The sequence below is a fragment of the Antechinus flavipes genome, chromosome 3 (genome assembly GCF_016432865.1).
Source record: "Antechinus flavipes isolate AdamAnt ecotype Samford, QLD, Australia chromosome 3, AdamAnt_v2, whole genome shotgun sequence".
Classification (NCBI taxonomy): domain Eukaryota; kingdom Metazoa; phylum Chordata; class Mammalia; order Dasyuromorphia; family Dasyuridae; genus Antechinus; species Antechinus flavipes.
This window is the reverse complement of record NC_067400.1, coordinates 447,314,942-447,336,562: the sequence shown is the minus strand read 5'-3', so window position 1 is coordinate 447,336,562 and position 21,621 is coordinate 447,314,942. Positions and strand designations below refer to the sequence as shown.

Below are 21,621 nucleotides of genomic sequence, written 5' to 3'. Positions count from 1 at the left end.
TATACTGCTAGAGCTAGTGGTTGAATAAACAGGCTAATTGTTTTGATGATGCTCTACTTAAAAAAAAAAAAAACCCTCACTTGTTTCATCTATCCTCACAAGTTATTGTCCCATATCTCTCCTCCTTTTTTTTTTTGGCTAAACTCCTTGAAAAGGCTGTCTATAATTTGCCCTTATTTCTTCCCCTTTCCCTCTCTCTTCCTTCCTTTCACTCTCCCTTTCTTCCTCCCTCTCCCCTCTCCTTCTCCCTTTCCTCCCTCTTCTTCTCTTCTTTCCTCCCTCCCTCTCTTTCTTTCTCTCTTTTTTCATATTGAACTTTTTCAGTCTCTCTACAGCTTGTAATTGTCAATCACCTTCATCTCCTTAATCTATTTTATTTAGATTTTCAGGACTGTACTCTCTTGGTTCTCCTCCAATCTATCTTTGCTATCTCCTTTGCTGGATCTTTATCTGGGCCTTTTCCACTAACTATGAGTGCTCCAAAAATCTGTTCTAGAGCCTCTTCTCTTCTCTCTTTATACTATCTCATTTGGTATTCTTATCAACTCCCATATTTTCAATTATAATCTTTCTATTAATGATTTTCAAGTCTATTTATCTACCCCTGACCTCAATTGCTGACTTCCAGTCTTGCATCACTGATCTCCTCTTAGACATCTTGAGCTGGATACTCTGTAGACATTTTAAATCCAATTTGTCCAAAATTGATCTCATTTTCTTTCTCTATCATCTTCACCTCCAAATGTACCACCACCCTCTCAGTTATCTAGACACGCAATTTGAGTGTCAGTGTTAACTTTTTTACTCTCTATCCCACCCTCCATATCCAATTTCTTGCTGTGATCTATCAATTTTTACCTTTGGAACTTCTCTAATTTATGTCTCCTTTTCTTTTCTGACACTGCAACTAGGGTAGGGCAAGTCCTTATCAATTCTGACCATGACAACTGTAACAGTCTTCCCCAAGTGCCTCCACTCCATCCACCACTCAGCTGTTGAAATGATATTTATAAATTGCAAGTCTTACGATGTCAACCCCTTCCCTTCTTAATAAACTCCTCATCACTTCCAGAATCAAATGAAAAATCTTCCAAAAAGTCTTAATAACCTGTACCAGAATTTTCCAGGCTTCTTTCATCTTATCTCCTTCCCCTCCCCCCCACCCCCTGCCAACATATTATTTGCATCACTGATAGTGGCCTTGTTGCTGTTGCTCAAACAAGAAACTCCATCTCCCAATTTGGGGCATCTGCTATGGCTATTGGAATACTGGAATATTCTCATTCTTCATCCTTGCCTAATGGCTTCTCCAGCTTCCTTCAAGTAGCAGCTAAAATCCTACCTTCTACAAGCAGCATTCACGGGTCTCTCTGAATTCTAGTGACTTCCTTCTATTGATTATTCCCTGTTTGTTCTGTCAATAGTTTGTTTATACAGAGTTGCTAACTCGTTTTCTCCCCATTAGACTGTGAAGCTGCATGAGAGAATAGTTCCTTTATCTTTCTTTGTGTCTCTAGCACTTTGGACAGTGCTTGCCATATAATAGACTCTTAATATTTGTTGAATGACTGATCATGTTGCAGGGAAAGGAGTAGAAAAAGGAAATAATCAGTCACTTTCTACATTTTAAAAATCAACTAAGAGAAATAAGAGGAATTAAAAGGAATAAATTGGGGAAGGAAAGGAAGAATGAAGGATTAAGTTCTGGTTGGTTTATTTAGATAGTACAGAGCATGTGAGTGAAGATATCCAGCAAGCAACTAGAGAAAGATAGTCTTTAGGGAAATGCTTTACTAAATTCAAATTTGGAATCTTCTGTGTAGTGATTGAGATTCATGAGAATTCAAACCATGGAAATGAGAGAGCTTACCAAAGATTAAAATTCCAAGAAAAAAGAAAAAGGGTCCAAGTATAAAGCCCTGAGCAAAAGGGAGATGGTTCCACACAGGAAATTATTAAAAGTATTATAGATAGCTAATATACAGTGATATATTGTCAAAAGTAATGTCAAATACTGCAAAGGAGTTAAGAAAAATGAGGATTTAGAAAAACCCATAATGTTATATTCTCAAAGATCTTCTATATCAGTTCACTGATATTTGTGTAAAGTCAAAGAAAAATATTATTATTAGAAACAGGGTTTTACTATTACTCTGACTTTCTAAAAAGCAAGGTTTTATTAACTAACAAAATATTATTTGATATCTCAAAGTATGAAAGCATTATTTCTTAAAATTAAGTCATATTTTCTAATAATATGTTAGAATTACATACTTCTGCCTTAAAGATAAGTATAAAATATGTGTGTATAGCTATGCTTGCAGAGTTATTTTTATGTACATTAGACCACAAAGCATATTTTTGAAAACCATAAGTTATACCTTGGAGACATGAAAACTCTCTTACCCCATCATAGTCTTAGAAATTATGCTAAGTCTTCCAATAATAAAATAACACTACATGCTCTCAATCTTAAGAGGCAATTAAAATGTTTAAAGTCCTTAGTGTATGAATAAAATTCACATAAACTCTTGATCCAATATGGCACAACAGAAGACCACAACGAATATTGATTCTGCTCATATAGCAGATTTCATAGTTGGATTTTTTTTATGACCAGTATTGTTGAGGTATCAGAAATGAGAGTGAGAGATTACCCAAACTGGTGTGGCAGGCTTTTTTGCAAAAGAATTTGCAGTCCTGTGAGGTTTTTGGCACACACAAAAAATGGGTTTATTACACTGAGCAACAACTTCTCAGAAGGCTCTTCCAAAAGGGATTTAGCAAAGGTTTGGGGTGCAGAGTCGTTTTTTAATTAGCCTTCTAAGGTTTGAGGCTAGGGAGATTAAGGCCTAATTTTTAATTCAATAAAGGATGGTGATTATGCCCCAGGCCAAGATCTCCAATTGAATTGTAGGTGAAGATCACTATGCGAGTTTCCCCTAAGAACAGAAGGGTGGGGCCCCTCCCAAAGATCAAGAGAGGTTGAGATTTTTAGGGTTTCTCTAACCCAGGTCCACTGCCCCCCCCAAAGATCAGGGGGACACAGTTTATATCAGTATATATATTCTTATCAAAAATTGTCTTATTGCCACCAAATAGGAAATGCAAAGAAAGGAAAATTAAATAATGACCTTGTCAAGAAGATGACATCTAGATAATAATATTGCATTGAGAATAATAGGAATGTAAAACATCTCTGTTCTCAAGGCTGCCCTCAGTCTAATGAGGAGACAATATGAAAACATCTAAATACAAATAAGATGTATACAAAACAGTGAATTGTGAGAGGAAGGTGCTGAGAATCAGGAGAACTGAGGATGACTTCCAAAGAAGGTGGAACTTTAGCTTGAAGGAAGCCAAGAAGTAGAGTGAGAAGACTTGGTGGTGGTGGTGAGGGCAGTCAGTGAAAACACTGGAGATGGAGTTTTGTGCATGAGGAACAGCAAGTAAGAGATTTATATGCATCAATTTTGCCCTTCTTGAGCATAAAATACATAGGCAATAAGAATGAATCCACAACACTTTTTCTTTAACAAAGAATTCAGTTCTATAGAAAATCACCATTAAGTGAGGAATGATTCATATATGAATATAATGGAATATTACTGTGCAGTATGAAGTGATGAATATGAAAAATTAAGAGAAATATGGAAAGATTTATTTGAACTGATATAGAGGAAAGCAGCACTAGAGAATAATACACATAACAACTATAATAATGTAAATGAAAAGAAAGCTTAGAAAATGTTGAACTCTGGGTAATTGTGATGATTAATCTTAGTCCTAGAAAACAGATAATGAAACAAATCTTACTTCTCTCAGAAAAGGTGAGAGTCTATGGGAGTCAAAATGTCACATATATTGTTAATCATAATCATTTGATCTGATTTTTGCTTTTTTTCTTTCTATTTTTCTGCTCAGTATTTGACATTCAGAATAAAAAAAATGTGATGTTTAAAAAAGGTTTCAATAAATATTATTTTTAAAGGCATACACACAACTTATTAGAACTATTTTGAAATGTACTGAAAGTATTATGAGATATGCTTACTATATAAAGATCATGCTAATGTTGGTTTGGCTATGCATGGATATGAGAGTGCTCATAAAGACCAAAACCCTTTTCACAGAGCATACACATGCAAGCACATACACTTAACAGATAAATTAATCTACTTTTTTTTCAGGACAAGCCTTGTTTCTTAGCCTAACAGGCCAAAATATTCTCATAAGAAAACTCCTTCTCTGAGGGAGTCATCAATTGATCTTTCCAGAAGGACCAATAGCCCTACTGTACTTCCAATAGTTCAATTTTCATGAGCTTCTACAAAGTTTCTTCAGCCTGTTCTTCTAGGCATATAATTTTTGTTCACTGTACTGGAGCTGATTCCATATCCAGCCATCATCTATTTTCCATATATAGTCAGCCTAAGGGAGCTGAATTGCAGTGAGCACAAATGCTATGCTAATGAATTGGCTGCTTTCCAGAATATCATTGCCGATCATCCTATTTCACCCTCTGATGTTAATTTTGGCATAAAGATAGTGTTAATGAAACTGCTCAAAAAATGAAAATGTATATCGATGACAAGTCTAAGTCTTGCAGTCATGTAACAGGTGCCATACTTGGGCTCCCAGGCACATCTCTGAATCATCTGAGTACTGCATGATATTCTTAGCTACTTATTTCTTGCTCTTTGTTATGTATTATATTACTTGGAAAAGATTGCTTCTGAGATTCTTTCTATCTTTGGGATTGTGTCATATTCCAGAACCTTTAAAAAAAGACTCTTTTGTTGAATTTTGCCATTATGTTTATTACTTTCCTTACTGGTGTCATTTAAAGAGAGTGATAGGTTCTGTTCCATCATCTTAGCAGTGCTTATATAAATGTGTTTTCCTTTCCAGAGACCTTTAGGAATAGCCTACTAGTCTTCATTCATGGAGGATGACTTGTTTTTTAGCATTTTCCATATATATGTGGATTGGAAAGGTATTTTTCAAGGTTACTTCTAGGACTTTAACTTAAAAGGACTCTTACCTGTCACTTCAAATCCAGTAGTGGTAGCATAATTCAGTGGAAAGAATGTTTTACACAGTGCCCATTATTTAAGTAAATTTTTGTTGACTGAATGATAAACTCGCATTTGGAGGCAGAAAATGGCCTGGATAGACCAGTATCCATCTGGGTTGGCAACTAATTAGCCATGATCTTTGACAAATAACCTAGCTTGACCTCAGTTCCTTCAGTGAAAGTGAAAGAGGTCCCATCTCTAAGGATCCTAAGATTCCATTCAGCTCTAATATTATGAAAATTTATAGAAATCTACATACCTATTTTCATCTTGCCTCCTCCATTAGAATATGAGCTCTTTGAGAGTGGAGACCACACTTTTGCCTTTCTTTGTATCTGCAGTATCTGCTGCATGGTAAGTACTCAATAAATGCTTGATTAGCTGATAATTGGCTTTCTTGAGAAATTACCACACAGAAAGTATTTGGTACTGTGAGAAATGAATAATGAATACGACATAGTTCCTTCTCTCAAGGAGCTTACAATTTACTACAATATAGAAAAGTATACTAATACTATTATTATCAGACAGATGACAATTAATAGCATAAGTTGTGTCTTTTATCAGGGCAGTCCTTTTGCAAATTTTCAGGCTATCTAAAATTCAAAAGCCATCATTGTATATAGTGTATAGATCCAACTACACTGTCAGAAAGATTCAAGTTCAAGCCTTCTCTCTAATACATATTGGCCATGTGGTCTGGGGAAGTCACTTATTCTCTCAATGCCCTAGACAACCTTTTAAGACTATAGATTGCTGAGAAGATGCCTTTGTCCATTAGTAGAAGGACCTTCCTTAATAGGGATTCCCTGTTCCAATCAAATCAGGAGTTCAGAACTCAATGAGAGTCACTTAAAAATAATATCAAAAGATATCTGGTGATTGATTTTTTTTACCAGTGTACTAAAGCTCAAACTTTCTAGTATTAACAACCCACTATTAGGCTTATTTTCCCAAACATTTTGAAAAGACATTTGGATTTTAACATTGCATAAGTTTAGAATGGCACTTCTCTATGACTAATAGGGGAAAAAAGAATTATTTTTTTTCAGGTATCAATGATAACAACATTCCTAACAAAGATTATAACTTTTATTGAACTCCAGTGAACACTAAAACTAAATACCAACCATATAAGTTTCCACAATGGGGTAGTATGACAAAAGAATATAAAAGTGTCAGCCTTTCTTAAAGAAAAAAAAAATATAAAAACCTCACAATTGGAAAAGATCTAAGGGAAAATCTTTTCCAATTAATTGCTCAGTTCCTTCTATTGAACACCCAACAAGTATTTGTGGAGTATATATGACTTTTCTCTGGAGCTTCCATTATTAGGGAACACACTCCCTTTTGAGAGAAATACTTTTGGAAAGGTCTAATCATAAAGCTATACTTCCTAATTTTAAGTTAAAATTTATCTCTCCAGAACTTCCACTCATTTCTTCTATTACTGATCTCTGAGATCGACCAGAACACATGTAAGCCTTGTTCCATACGACAATCCTATTAGAAACTAACCATATTTGTATATACTTTGTCAGCATCAAAAGTTAGCAATCTGTTTGTTCCAACCAAGCTTAGCATGATATATTCTCTACTCTCTCTATCTAGGTATCCTGGCTGCCCTTCTCTGAAGTAGAGAAGAGGTTTATCAATGCCATTCTTAAAACATGGTGGTGAAAATGGTAGACTTTGTAGCTTACAGGATAGGAGTCTGAAAAACATGAGTTTAAATCCTATCTCAGACTGGAGATTTTGGATCAGTTACATGATCTCTTTGTGCTTCAATTTACTCATTTGTAGAATGAGGACACTGAACATGATGGGCTCTAAAACCCCTTCCACTTCTAAATCTATGTTTCTATAACTGGATAAAAAATGATTAAGGTATGGTCTGACCAGAGTAAAGCAAAGCAGTACAACTGGCACCCTTGTTTTAGACACTAAACCTTTCTTAATAAAGCCTTAGGTTGTATCACAGTTTTTGCCTTGGCTCCAGTACTCCAAACCCTGCCATATTTTCTACAGTGTTTCAAGAAGCATTGAAAAGAATTGAGTCTGAAAATTCTTTCAGTATACTAGGAGTGAAGTTAATCTGAGATTGGTGGCAAACTCCTTGAGTCAATCATTCAATTAGTCAATAAACATTTATTAAGCACCTCTATTATGTATCCAGCATTAAGTATTGAGTACCACTAGATGCTCTCTTAACGCTATTTTATTACCTACTCTCTTCTCTTGCTAATACTATATAATCTCAAATCATGTACCCCATATCATTTTACTACCCAAAATACAAATTAAATTAATTTGTTTAAGCTATCTACTGCTATGGAAAGGGTGCTTAAGAAATAGCACTTTTAAAAAGACTTTAAAAAATGATTTTAAAAAATCATTTAATTTGAGGAGTGGCCTTCTAATCACTTTATTCAGTTTTTAAAGATTAATCAGAAAAAATCTGCTGCATTCTGTCACTGTAATGTCATAGATTCCTTCAACTGCTGGACTTGGGAAGCTGAATAATTAGCTAGGATAAATACCTTTCACTCCACAATTTCTTATCAGGCCAGTCATCAAAGCCATATAAAATTCAGTTAAGAGTTATTGATTAATTTTCTTTTATTCACTAGAAGGCTCAGCCACTGATGGAAAGATTAATAACAATTGTCTCGACTCAGAAGATTAATTTGAGGCTCTAAAAGAATATCTCTGCTTTCCTTTATTTGATTTGAGGTTCGTATATAATGATTTTCATGCTATAAAGATGGTGGATGAGATCATTTATGGTCACAGCTACTTTTATGAAGAAGTAAGGGCTGATGCATTGAGAAGAGACTACTTGAATTCAAATTCCCATTAGTAGACTGATTAAAGCTTAATCATTATTTTCACTTTGGCATACTGAGGTGGCCTCCTGGACATATGAACAGATATCTCAAAATTTAACAAACCTCAAACAAAGAACATTGTGGTGCAATGATCAGAATATTGGATTAAGAACAAAAGGTCTGGGTTCAAATCTCAACTCAATTATTTAATAAATACTTATAAGATATTGGGCAAATGACAATATCCCAAGATATCAGTCTGCTCATCTATAAAATTAAAGGGTTGGACAGGTCCTCTTTTAAATGTATAATTCTATGAAACCCCTCCTTACCTTACTTTTCCTCTTATCTTACTTATGAGCTCTTTAGAGTCAGGCTATGACATAATCATACAACTGAAACTGTTATCTCTGAAGTTAACAGTGACCTCCTAAATTCTTAAAAAATCTCGTCACATTTAAAATGACCTTTTCTCAATCCTCAAACTTGAACTATTTTGTAGTTTTTGAAATTGAAATGAATTGAAATTTCAATTACATTTTTCTTCTGAAGCCCATCTTCTCCCTAAGTTTTTATGACATTGTGTACTTTCCTCTCTTGTTCCTACTCATGGGACTACTGTTTCTCAGTCTCCTTTACAAGATCTTCATCCAGAAGAACAAAAGATACCTACCCACTATACCTACCAACAGTGAGTTTCTCCCACAGCTCTGTCCTGGGCTTCTCTCTCTACACCATGAATTCTTAATTTTAAGTACCATGACCTTGTTTTATTTTATAATATTTTTACAATTGTACTTTAATATAATTGAATTGCTTTATAATACTAAAAATTTTATTTTTATGCACTTTAAAACATTATTATAAAGTGGTACACAGGTTTCACTAGCCTGCCAAGAGTTCATTTCTAACTCCTTATTGCCACTCATACCACATATCTAATCAATGGCCAAGAATTGTCATTTTTTAACCTTTATAATGCCTCTTGTAAAAATCATTTATCCGCTCATAAAAAAATTCTATGCTGGTGCAGGTTCTCCTTATCTCAAACTGTACCCCTGCAATAAGCTTCTGGCCATTCCCCATCCCATCTTGGCCTCCCTATCTCTTCTCACTCCAATCCATCCTCCACTTAGTTGCCAAAATGATTTTCCTTTAGTATAGTTCTGATTATGTTCTACTCAAATTCCACTCTTAATTATCTCAGAATTGAATATAAAATCTCCTCTGGATTTTAAAACCCTTGATAACTTGGCTCTTCCCATTATTCCATTTTTCTTACACTTTTCCTTCTTTCCATATCTTATATAATACAACTATATTTGTCTTACATATAACTTTACCCCCCAACTCTATGCCTTTGCAGAGGCTGACCCCTATGCCCAAAATGCTCACCTCATCTACAACTACTAGCTTCCCTGGCCTCCTTCAAGACTCAGTTCAAATCTTACATTTTGTAAAAGGCATTTCCAGATCTTCCTCCCAAGCTATCCCCAATGTCTTTCCTCAGTATATATCATATCTATCTGAATATATATAATATATATACATATATAATACACACACAAATATATATACACACATAGATATCTTCACATTATTTCCTCTGACACATTTAAAGAAAAAAAGAATTTTAATCTGAGAGAAATCTCTCAAAACTAGGGAAATCTGATAAAGTCCTTCATAGTGCTCTAAGATCCAACATAGCATGGGGAATTTTGTCATCACTACTTTCTTTATAAAAAAAATGTTCAATTGAGCCCATTGAAAATCTCTATGAGAAAATATATGATTTTAGAATAAAAGACAATAGGAAGATAGGATTCATTTCACAGAAATTCATTTATTAGCCAATTTGGATCCAAACAGTCCATGGCATGGAATATATAGAGTGCTAGGCTTTGAGTTAGGAAGACCCCTATTCCTGAATTCAAATTTGGCTTAAATCTGACTGTGTTTTTCTGGGCAAGTCACTTAACTCTCTTTGTTTTGTCATCTTTAAAATGAGTTGGAGAAGGAAATGGCCTTCTTTAGTATCTTTGTCAAGAAAACCCCAAATGGGGATATGAAAAGTCAGACATGACTAAAAACAACTCAACAATTAACATATCAATTCTATAAAATATACTACACATCACAATGTATATCATCAGAAAGACAACTGTTGCCTGAAAGGAATTTTCAAAGAGATCATTGAATTGGAGCTAGAAGGAACTTTGGAATGTTATACAACCCATTCCCTCACTTTACAGTTGAAGAAGCTGAAGAATAAAAAGGTTTATTAAATTATCAAAGCTCACACAGGTTATAGGTGTCAGAAAAAAGATTTGAACCCAAGTTCTCTAATTCCAAATATAGCACAATTTCCACTGTTCCAAGCAACCACCAAAAATTTTAACTTTCCTGATATTAAGGAAGTAGCTCTATAAGAGAGGCATAAGACCAAAGGCTTATATATCAATAGGATCTATTACCTAAAACAGTATATTTATATTACAGTATAAATTTCCATTTCTCAGACCTATTGGCAGAACTATTTTAAGTACCTTTTTATTTGAAAGCAGATAAAATGCTTTTCCTAATTACTGACTCAATTAAGATATTTAATGTCATATGAAAATCTGAATATGTATCATATTTTAAGAGGAAATTCAGTTTCATTTTGACAGCCACATAAATTAGAAGTAATTTATGTAAAAAGCAACAGTATGTCAAGCATCTCTGAAAGGGGTCATGTGCGCTTTCATAATACATAACATAACAATTCCACAATAGACCCCAAACTCTACATTTAGGAATGGAAAAAGTCTAAACACAAAGCTCCATATTTTTAATTCTTTGTGCCCAAGACTACTTTTCTCAGATGTTAGCACTTTCTATATCATTTGAAAAGAGTGAGTGATATCCTAACAATTCATTTTTTTGATTGAAGATATTTGAAAAATCACAGAACATGAGGTTATGCACATTGAGTTCATAATCTTATAGCCAGAAGACTATTTGTGAAATACAGGATAGTGAACAAGTCAAATAATTTTAGAGCTTTCCTTTACTCATCTCTAATAGGAGAATACTAATATCTGCTAGACCTATCCTTACAGACTTTAGGGAGTCCAAAATAGTAAATGAAATGTAATGTGATCTATTTTCTTTTGATTAAAATGTATCCTATTAAATCCTACTTTTTACTTTTACATTACCTTTACCTTCCCAGAAAAGTATCCCTTTACTCTCCTCTATTTAGGAACGTATCCCTTGTAATAATGGTTTTTTTTAAATGAAAAGAAAAAGGCATTTAAACGAAACCACGTCAGTCATGTCTGACAATAGATGTAGTATTACTAGATGTTCATATGTCATTTCCACAAAAAAGAGGAAGTGGATTGAATTATGAGAAATTGTAGTCAATCTTAGTCACTACAATTTCTCATAATTCAGTCCCTTCTCCATTTCCTCCAGGCTTTTTTGTTGTTCTTTCTTCTTTAGTATTGTAAACATTGCTTGTAATAGTTTAACCTGGTTCTGTTTACTTCATTCTGTTTCATATAAGTTCATGTGAATGAATTCTTCATACTCTTCTGAATTCAACCTTGTCATTTCTCATGTAATAATAGTATTTTTTTATATTCATGTAGTCTAATTTTTTTACCTTTTCTCTAATTTACAGTCATGGACTTTATTTCCTATTTTTTGCTACTACAAAACAAGCTATTACATGGAATGTTTGTTTCTATCTTAGACCTCCTTGGGAACAGATAAAGTAATGAGATCTCTGGGGAAAAGAATATAGACATTTTAGTCACTTTTTTTTAGCATGATTCCAAACTGTTTTCCAGAATGGTCTGACCAATTCACAGTGCTATCAATAGTAAATACATCAACTTTCTTTAGTCTCTCCAATGCTATTTTTTTCTGTTGTCTTTTGGGCGCATGGTAAAATCTCAGAATTCTTTTGATAGAAATTCTCTTATTTGTGATTTTAAAAATGATTAACAATGTTGATAGTAATAATAACTAACATTGTTATAGAACTTTATATGTGCCAGAAATTGTTAAATACTTCACAATTTCTTATTTAATTTTTACTAGTTTGTAATTAAGTATTCCATTCATATCAGATAATATGCAAAAAGCAATTTGCAAACCTTAAAGCTCTCTATAAATATGAGATATTATTATATCTTTTTACCACTTATCCATTGCTTAATTTCTTGGATCTATATAGAAAACAGAAACATGAATCTTAAATTACCTTACCAAACATATCTGAAACAGATTTTCCCTTCAATCAATGATTTTCCTATTTTATCATAGCTACACTAATTTTGTTCATATAAAAGCTTTTTGTTGCTATTGTTCAGTCATCGCCGGTCATGACTGACTCTTTTTTTAAACTTTTTTTTTGGAAGTAATTGGGGTTAAATGACTTGCTTAGAGTCACACAGCTAGGAAGTAATGCCTGACTCTTGATGAACCTATTTGGGGTTTTCTTGGCAAAGATACTAGAGTGGTTTTCCATTTCCTTCTCCAGTTAATTTTACAGATGCAGAAACTGAGGCAAACTGGGTTAAGTGACTTGCCCAGGGTCACACACAATAGGAGATAATTTCAATAATATGAAGTAAAAGGGTGCAGCTGGGTGGTTCAGTGTATGGAGTGCAGAATCTGGAGTCAGGAAGACTCATGTTACCTCATATACTCAGACACATATTTTCTTAGACACTTAATAGCTGTGGTCCTGGGCAAGTCACCTAACCCAGTTTGCCTCAGTTTCTGCATCTATAAATCACATTGGTTCAGCGTCCCTATCTTTGTTGAGAATTCTGCCCTTATCTGTTGTGAAAGCTGATTTCTAATTTTAATGTTAAAAATCGAATACAAAGCTAAAAGTGTCTATGCTGAAACAATGTGATTTATAGATTCTTTTTACATATCATAAGAATGATTTTAAACATAAAAACACAGGGTGTATAATGACATATGAAATGTGCATGCAAACATATGAATATATGAAAAAGATTAGCATATACACATACACAGCACAGAAGATATAGTAGCTACTTTCAAGGATCTTACTATTAAACTATTTCATGATTACCATAGCTCTGTAAATCTCAGTTTCTTAATCTATAAATTGGAAAATATTACATCCACTGTGTACTTTACAGAATTGTTGTAAATTATGTACCCTCAATTGCCTGATTGATTTTAAAAGCACTTGTAAATCATAAAATTTTCTATAAATAAAATATTTTATATTAATAAAATCAGTAATTAATTAAATCAATGAAGATATCATTAGAACTTCTGATTACATTGAAAAATCAATTTCTCAGGAAATCTGAAAAGGGAATATACTAAACTAAAAAAATTCTATAAAAAACTGAAAAGGCAATTGAGGCTACATAAATAACTATACTTTTTTCCTACATCTATAAAATCTTTATGAATATAATAAGTATATACACGGACTAATTCCTTCCCCCATGGAAGGTAGGCTATTGTTTCCTGAAAAGGTACTGAAACTTTCCTTGAGACATAAATGGCTCAGGGGAATAAAGGCTCGAGCTGTTGACATCATTTTTGGATTACAAAATAGTCAGGAAGAGCTCCAAGTACTCTTTGAGACCAGACTGGTGGAAAATGATGGGCAGTTCAGACAAGAGAGCTTCACTCAGCTGAATCAATTTGATGGGTCCTCAATGCACATCATTGTTGAATATCTGTCTCCTGCTGTGCTGAGTAAATCTCATTTTGTTAAAATGTGGAATGACCTATGACTATTTCATTTTGTTCCAATATCAAACAGAAACTTACAGTCTCTTGACCTGAATTAGGCACAGCCCTGAATACTTGTTGAAACACTAAGTCAGGAAGGTTTTTAATATATGATATTCTACTGCAGCTCAAACTTTTGCAATCATACAATTAACTGAAACATGCAAAAATGTAAGAATCTATTCTATTTATTCTTTATTGACTAGCAAAATAATTTGGCTTCAAAGAACATCATACAGATTACATGATAGATACAATCAATAACTCCTCTGATTACTACTATCAAATGATTCATAAAACAAGAAGTAGTGTGCTTGTCAAGGGTGTCTATTGCAATGTTATTATATCAATTCATGTACAGTCTCTTTAGCCATTCCCCAAATGACTGGCATCTAATTTGTTCTCCTTTCTTTGCTACTGTAAAAAAAAATTGGTATATGTGGAACCAATAAAAATCATTAGTATAAAAATCATTATACTATCTGGGGTATGTTCCTAGAAGTAAGATCTCAAGGTCAAAAAGAATACATTTTAGTTATTTTTTTATCTCAGTTCCAAATTACTTTCCAATTTGTTTGAATCAGTACCCAACTTTCCTCAGTTCCTCCAACTCTGATTATTTCTATCTTTTGTCATCTTCGGTAATTTTCTGGGTATGAAGTGAAACCCTAGAATTGTTTGTATTTGTATTCTTAGTGACCTGGATCAGTCTTTTACATGGTTGTCAATTTTTGGCCACTTATTCATTGGAGAATAGCTTTTGATCTTCTAGATTTATAGCAGTACCCAAGATGGAAAACAAAGATTTTTTTTTCTCCAATCAGCCATTTTCCTTCTTATCCTAGTTATGTTAATATTGTTTTTGCAAAAGCTTTTCAATTTCATGAATTTAAATTATCTATCTTATAGTTCATGATTACCTTCATAGTCACAGCTATAAGAAATACCCTGATTTGATTCTCTCAAAGCTAAAGATTTTAAATTCTTGAACTCCCAATATTATAGCTTGCTGCTTCTCTCTGTGGTTCTTTAGTATGAGTTAGTAAAGGTGTGATCAGACATATGAATAATAAATATCTCTCATTCAGAAAAAATATCTCTAATCAGACTTTTCCCTCAGAAATAATGAGAGAAGTAAGAAGGAATGGAGGCCTACTTTCTTTCTTATAGCTCAATTTTGGAAAAAATAACTTGTAGAGAGCTTTATCAGTGATCTTTACAGTAAGATATTTTCTTGAGTTAGGCTGCTTAGAGATTTGTTGCTCTTTGCATTTATAAGGAAAGATCCAATAATCACAGATTTGAAAGATTTAATGGCTCAAAGCAGCAGGCTCCCCAAAAAGGCCACAGATGCCCCTGTATACAATGTTGGAAGTTAGGAGATGTGCCATGGTTTCTTTCTAGCAATCATGTACAGTTTGAGCTGACTTTAATCACTTAGGAAAAATAATCACACTGCAAATGCCATCTGGGCAAAAAGGTTTTTTGGCAGATTGTTTGTGCAACCAGCAGAGAAAGTACTAAAGATTAAAGCTTGACTGTGGTAGGGGGGACATAGGGGAGATACAAGGGGAAAAAATCTTGCTTTTCAGACTCTTTGGTCAATATAAAAGTAATAGAATAGGGGAAAGTAGCCCTCTACTAGAAAAATGATCTTTTCCTTTTTGCAAGGTACCAGAACAATGAGAAGGTGAATCTTACCATGTTCCTCCTTCCATTGCAATCCTTGCTCATTATTCTAGTCACATAGTGTTTAAAGTTGCTAGAAGAGGAGTGAATTGGAAAAGATGCAAGTCATGATTTCTTACTAAATTTTCAGCTTCATGTATGTGATCATCTCTAATCAAAGTACAAAACAATATAAATGGGGGCTTGTTGTTCAGTTAATTTCAGTTATTCCTGAATCTTTGTGACCCCATTTGGGATATACCTGGCAGAGATACTGTAGTGATTTGCCATGTCCTTCCCCAGCTCATTTTATAGATAAGAAAACTGAATCAAATAGGGTTAAATGACTTGCCCAGAGTCGCACAGCTAGTAAGTATCCGAGGCCAGATTTGAATTCATGGAGATGAGTCTGACTCCAGACCCAGCACTGTGTCTATTGTACAACATAGCTACCCCATCAATAAATATTAATGATACTATTGTCAGAGATCTTAGAGCAAACAGTCTATTCAAAGGTTCACACTAATTGGAGGAAAGTTAGGGTGCCACTTTGCTTATTCCCAATTAGATTTTCCTGGTGGTTTTATTTATTTTCTCTCTCAGCAAGCAAAACAGGACTTTTTATGCAAGAGTTGCTCAATAAATATTTGTTAAATTGACTTCAACCATTGACTTAAATGTTACAACACAATTTGATCAAACTGATATCAAACTAAAGAATTTTACCTCTACAGATTCTATAAGAAATTCAACTTATAGAAATTCTCCATGAGTTATTCCTTTTGGTTCATGTGATACTTAAAAAAACAAAAAGATTCAGATCACTTCAAATCAGATTAAAAATGCAAACATTCTGCAAAACTAAAATTGCTTTATAAATGTTAACTATTAAAATAAAAAAAAGGAGAGAGAGAACACTTGAGAATGCTATGCAATTAAGAGTTGAGGACCACTAAAGAAAAATGTGGGCTCCATAAGAAATTGGTTGCAGAAGTTACCAGTGTTTTATTGGATATGAAGAAGTACAACTCAGAGGGGAACCTAGGGAAAAGGCAATTTATTCTCTCCACTGTTCAAGGATGCCAAGACTGTCCACAGCTGCCATTTCAGCAAACTGCTTATGGGAGCAGATCTATCTTTTCCCCAAAAGCCATACTAAAGCTCCCACAGTCTGTGAAAAAGTTTGCTCTTTCTGAGCACCAGAGCACAAAAATCTTAATATTTTTGTCTCCGATTCCTCTGCAGTTCCTGACTTTTTAGAAAACTCTTCAGAAAAATCCTATGGGAGAATGCCATAATATCACAATGAACTTTTGAGAAACAGCATACACACAATTGACAAAATGGTTTTGGAGCATTTCATTATAGGAGAAGGTAGTTTTAAAAAAAACTCCCAGTGGTCTTCTTTGGATATATCTATTCACCATGAAGATTTTGAAGAAATGTGAGCTTGGTTACAGGAACAAAAGCAGTCATTGTGATACCTATGATCCAAGAAGATCCTGGAGAAGATGAGAAAGGGATTTAAAGTCTTAACACTAATGCCAGAGAGCACCTTCTAGTATAAGGCAACAAAAATCCATGATGAGCTGGAGGGAGAACCTCAGCCAGAGTACTTTGAGAAGACCCTAGTGAGTTACAGGATGATGCTCACCTTAGGAAAGATCATGAATTAATATTTCAATCAAGGAGAAATCACTTTAAAGTTAGGTCATTCAAAGATATTTACTCATGGCAAATGGAAAACTAAAATTATGGAACACTTAATCACCTGAGATCATGTCCATTATAGGTTTTTTTATGGCTTCTTGAATATTTGTTTTACTATTATTACATACATATACAGTTATCTATTATGTTCCCCTTTGGAATACTGGTGTTATTAATAAAGGGTGTCCATATACAGAGCAACTTAAATTAATTTGTCCTTGAAAAAAACTACATTGAAAATCAGATTATAAGTTTTTCCTTTCAATACCCTAAGTAATCTACCACCAGGACAAAGGAGATAATTATACTGGTCAATTTTCCATCTTACAAAATGGTGCCAAAATGAGAGTATTTGGAAGTAATTTGAAGTTTTGAAATGAGAAAACATTAGTAACTTAATCAAGAGTACTAAAGTGCTTTTTTTAAAGTAGAAGAACAGAACATTAGTGTCAGACATATCAAATATAGCAAATAAAAATGAGGGCATACATTTATTAATATGAAATTTATGGATTGTGTAATTTCCATTCATTTATTCAGTGATCAAAGGAGCCTTCCAAAAAAGATATAAAGAATACAAAATTTTAGATAAAAAAGATCAGTTGTTCTCCTTACAAAGAATTCACCAAAGTGTTCTTAAAACAGTGAACTCTCTACATTACCTTTCTTATAATTCAATATGTTTGGAATGTCAGCAAAGCTCTTGTTGAACTCTAGCTGATATAGTAATGAAACTTGGAGTATATATTATTGGAAACTAAACCTTTAACAGGTTAGGGAAAAGTAATCACTCAGATTATTCATCCATATTTACTTTTTATCAGATTATAATTAGAAAAAATGAACAGGCAAATGGAAATGCCACAAATCATATGAAAATTCAAACAAACAACCTCAAGTAAATGTGCTTGTTTATAAAATTCACAAAACATGAATATTTGGGAACCAATGCAATCAGATCCCATCAGAAAAATACATTCTTGGAGTAATGGCATATAAAACTGCCTTTTTTAATTTGCCAATTTTATAGGATATGATGTCAACTGCTTATCTTTTAGAGAGATTAAATTTATTTCAATAGATTCATACTCTTATAAATATAAGGAATAAATGATAATTAATTTTTAAATGACTCCCTAGTTTTGTTTGACTTTTAGTTTGTATTATTCATCTAACTGTTCCAAATCACCATGATAAAATATATATTATTTTTTCAAAGAATACTTAGATATCACAATCCTGAAGACCAATTGTCAATCAAAAATATATTAGAAAGTCCTTTTTAATTATTTTCTCAGAACAACTTTTAAATCTCACTCTACTTATCTGATTCTATTCATAACCAGAGTTTCTCTTGATTTGTGTTACTTTATAATTTTAATATTAGTAGAAAGTGTATGAAAAGTAGATAAGTAGATAGGAGGTCATATAATTTAATTCCCTGTAAGTTATTATAAAGTTTTAATATTAACCCTATGAATTTAAGTCAAAAGACATTAGCAAATATGTGAAATAAAGGAAAATTCATAATTTTTACACTTCTGTCTTTGTAAATACAAAATTTACAGTATATAAAAACATACCTTTCAACATCAGTCAGAAGTTCTTCACTCTTTAGATCTCTTTAGAATCTTTAACATTTTAATACATCACTTTACTGGAATTTACTCATGTACAGAGGAATAAAACCTAATCTGAATCAAATAAATTAATATTAATACCATCTCTTGGTTACTGCTATGTTTTGAGTTATAGCCAAACTTGGATTCATAACACATTACTTCCTGGCATAATAAGAACTAGATTGGGTGTGCTGGTAAATATTTTCAATCAGCTCTCAGGTAGGAAAAAAAAATTGTGTCTGCACAATGCACTTTTAAGTTTAATCTACATTAATTAATATTTTCTCCATCACTTTATTAAGTGTAGACAAGCAACAAAATAATAAATCAAGCTCTGATTTGCAGCATTTCCAATGGTCACACTTAGTATTTAACAATTGGGTCCTGAATTGGTATGATCTGATTTCAGCACACCCCTGGAGTAGTTGTAATTGATTGTGATCAGTAGTATTAAAATTGTTAATATATACACATACATATTTATCTATGTATACATTGTGAATAAATATACATACACACATATTATCATTTATATATTTCTATATTTTACATGTGCCTATATTTATAATTTACATACATACGCACACACACACACACACACACATATATTACACATATATTTGTTTAATTATTCAAACTCCTTCCATCTTTTAGTTTTATTTATTCTTCAAATGGTCAATTCTGTTACACTATAAAAGGCAAATCTTTCAGAATGCTTCTGAGTGAAACAACTTAAGCAACAAAGTATTTTCCATGTGCCCATCTAGTCTTACATCTCCTCTTTTAAACCTTAGAGTTACAGAGAATTTGGAAGAAAATACATTTCCAAAAGCATCTTACCTGCTTCCCATCTAGGGTATATAGGCGTTTAACCACTCCTGAATCCAGTTTGATGGCATCAGTTATATCAGTGAGAACCTGCTCAAATGAATGGGCGGTCTTCTTGTTGAGCAGAATTCGGACAGCTTTACGTGGCTTCACACCACTTCTGATGATGGTGACTAGTTTGGGCCGAATGAAATCCTTATTCTCTCTCACATCTGAGGGGCTGCCTTTGGCAGTGGCAAGCGAAGACACCGTACGGGAAGCAGAAGTTGTCTTGACATTGACTGACCAATTAGGGTTTACATTCTTGGTATACTCCAGTTTCTTGAAGGGTTCTATTGACCCACATACATAACTCTCTCCTAGAAAAGGAAAGGAGAAAAATGATTTATCCATTTATCTGATAAATAAAAACCTGATTTCCTTCTTTTCTCTTTATTCTCTGGTTTCTTCTCCTCCTACTAGAGGCAAGAGCCAGCTGTAAAATTTAAAGAAAAGAAAATATGGTCTAATAATCAATAATCAGGGGAGATAAGATGGTTATTTCTATTCTGGCATGCTGGATTAAAACTTTTTCTATAGTGTTTTTTATACACAAGGCCTATGACAGGTGACATAAAGATGAAAAATGATAGCTTCTGCCCTCAAGGAACATTCAATCTAGTGGATGAATGAAAATTATGAAATATTTATTATCAACCACTGTTCTGATCTATTTATTAATACAAATAGAAAAGTGAGACAGATCACATTCTAATTAAAGTAGATAACATATATAAGAGAGTTCAGTTGTAGGATGGAAGAAAAGGCCTGGAAATCCTAAGAATTTAACAGCAGGATATATGGCAAAGCCCAGAAGTAGTGAAGGCAGATTTATATACATATATACATATATATACATATATATGTATATATATATATTCACACACACAAATAACTAAAACATAAATCAAGATATGAATCTGTGCTTATAGAAAGTCATAAATAAGAGCAGGGGAATTTAAAGGAAGAAATAGAACCTGACCATGAAGGATAACAGAAGGCAATACAAGATGTGAAACATAACATGATACAAGAAAGATAGTCTAGAATATATCTATGCAATATGTTGAATATTTAATTAAGGAGTTTGGATTTTGAACTGTAGTAAATTTAAAAAACAGGATTTTGAGAAGAGAGATTATAAAGTAGGCTAATGCATTCAGAAAATAAAAATTAGAAATGAGAACAGATTGGAGGAAGGAGACACCAGAGGTAGAAATCAATAATGAGTCTATAACAATAGTCCAAATAGGAGCCAACAGAAATATGAACTAGATTGCTTTAATGAATCTGGTAATTTGGTTTTAATCTAGTAATCCTATACCATTAATTAAATGGTAAGAACAGGTTGGCTAATAGTAATATAATAATATAATATAATAGTAATAACTACATTTATATAGTGCCTACTATGTGTCAGGCATGGTCTAAGTGCTTTACAAGTCTCATCTCTTTTGAGATGAATTTTGAGAGAATTAACAGGACTTGACACACTGCTAATATCAATTTAAAAAGAGGGGTAATTTTTGAAGGAGCTAGTTTTGAACATCTCAAGTAGAGATGTTGGTAAGACATTCAAATATATACAACTGGAAGATGAATATACAAATTTAGGAGTCACTTCCCTCTACACAATAATTCAAGTCCTAGGAATGGATTAACTTGCCTTAGGTATAAAGAGAGAGAAGAATCCAAGGACTAAACTATCAGGGACCTCAAAATCTACAGGATAGAGAGAACTAGTGAAGACGACAGTAAAGGAACCTAAAGGGAAACCTATCCAAATATGATTATGTCATAAACCCAAAAGAGAAGGAAGTTATTAAGAAAGAAGAGATGGTCTAGTCATAGGAGCTGCTAAAGAAAGATCAACAATGATAAGGAAGGAGAAACCATAGAATCTGGCAATGAAAAAAAAAACTTTTTTTTTTTTATAGTGCTCTGAGATCATCAAAACACTTTCATCACAACAGCCCCCTAATGCAGATAGGATAAGTGCTATTGAGGTATTATCCTCCCCATTTAAAAAATGAGGAAAGAGGATTAAATTAGCCCATAAATACATAGTCA

At 33.2% G+C, this 21,621-nt stretch overlaps 1 protein-coding gene across 3 annotated transcripts in view; it reads right to left on the bottom strand.

Annotated features, from left to right (window-relative positions):
* The window catches only part of DCLK1 (doublecortin like kinase 1), a 393,205-nt gene that overhangs the window by 343,235 nt on the left and 28,349 nt on the right, over positions 1-21,621 (bottom strand). For all 3 annotated transcript variants that reach the window (XM_051986464.1, XM_051986465.1, XM_051986469.1), the window contains exon 3: positions 19,525-19,871. In XM_051986464.1, coding sequence (XP_051842424.1) covers positions 19,525-19,871 — 347 coding nt within the window. The remainder of the gene's footprint in view (positions 1-19,524; positions 19,872-21,621) is intronic.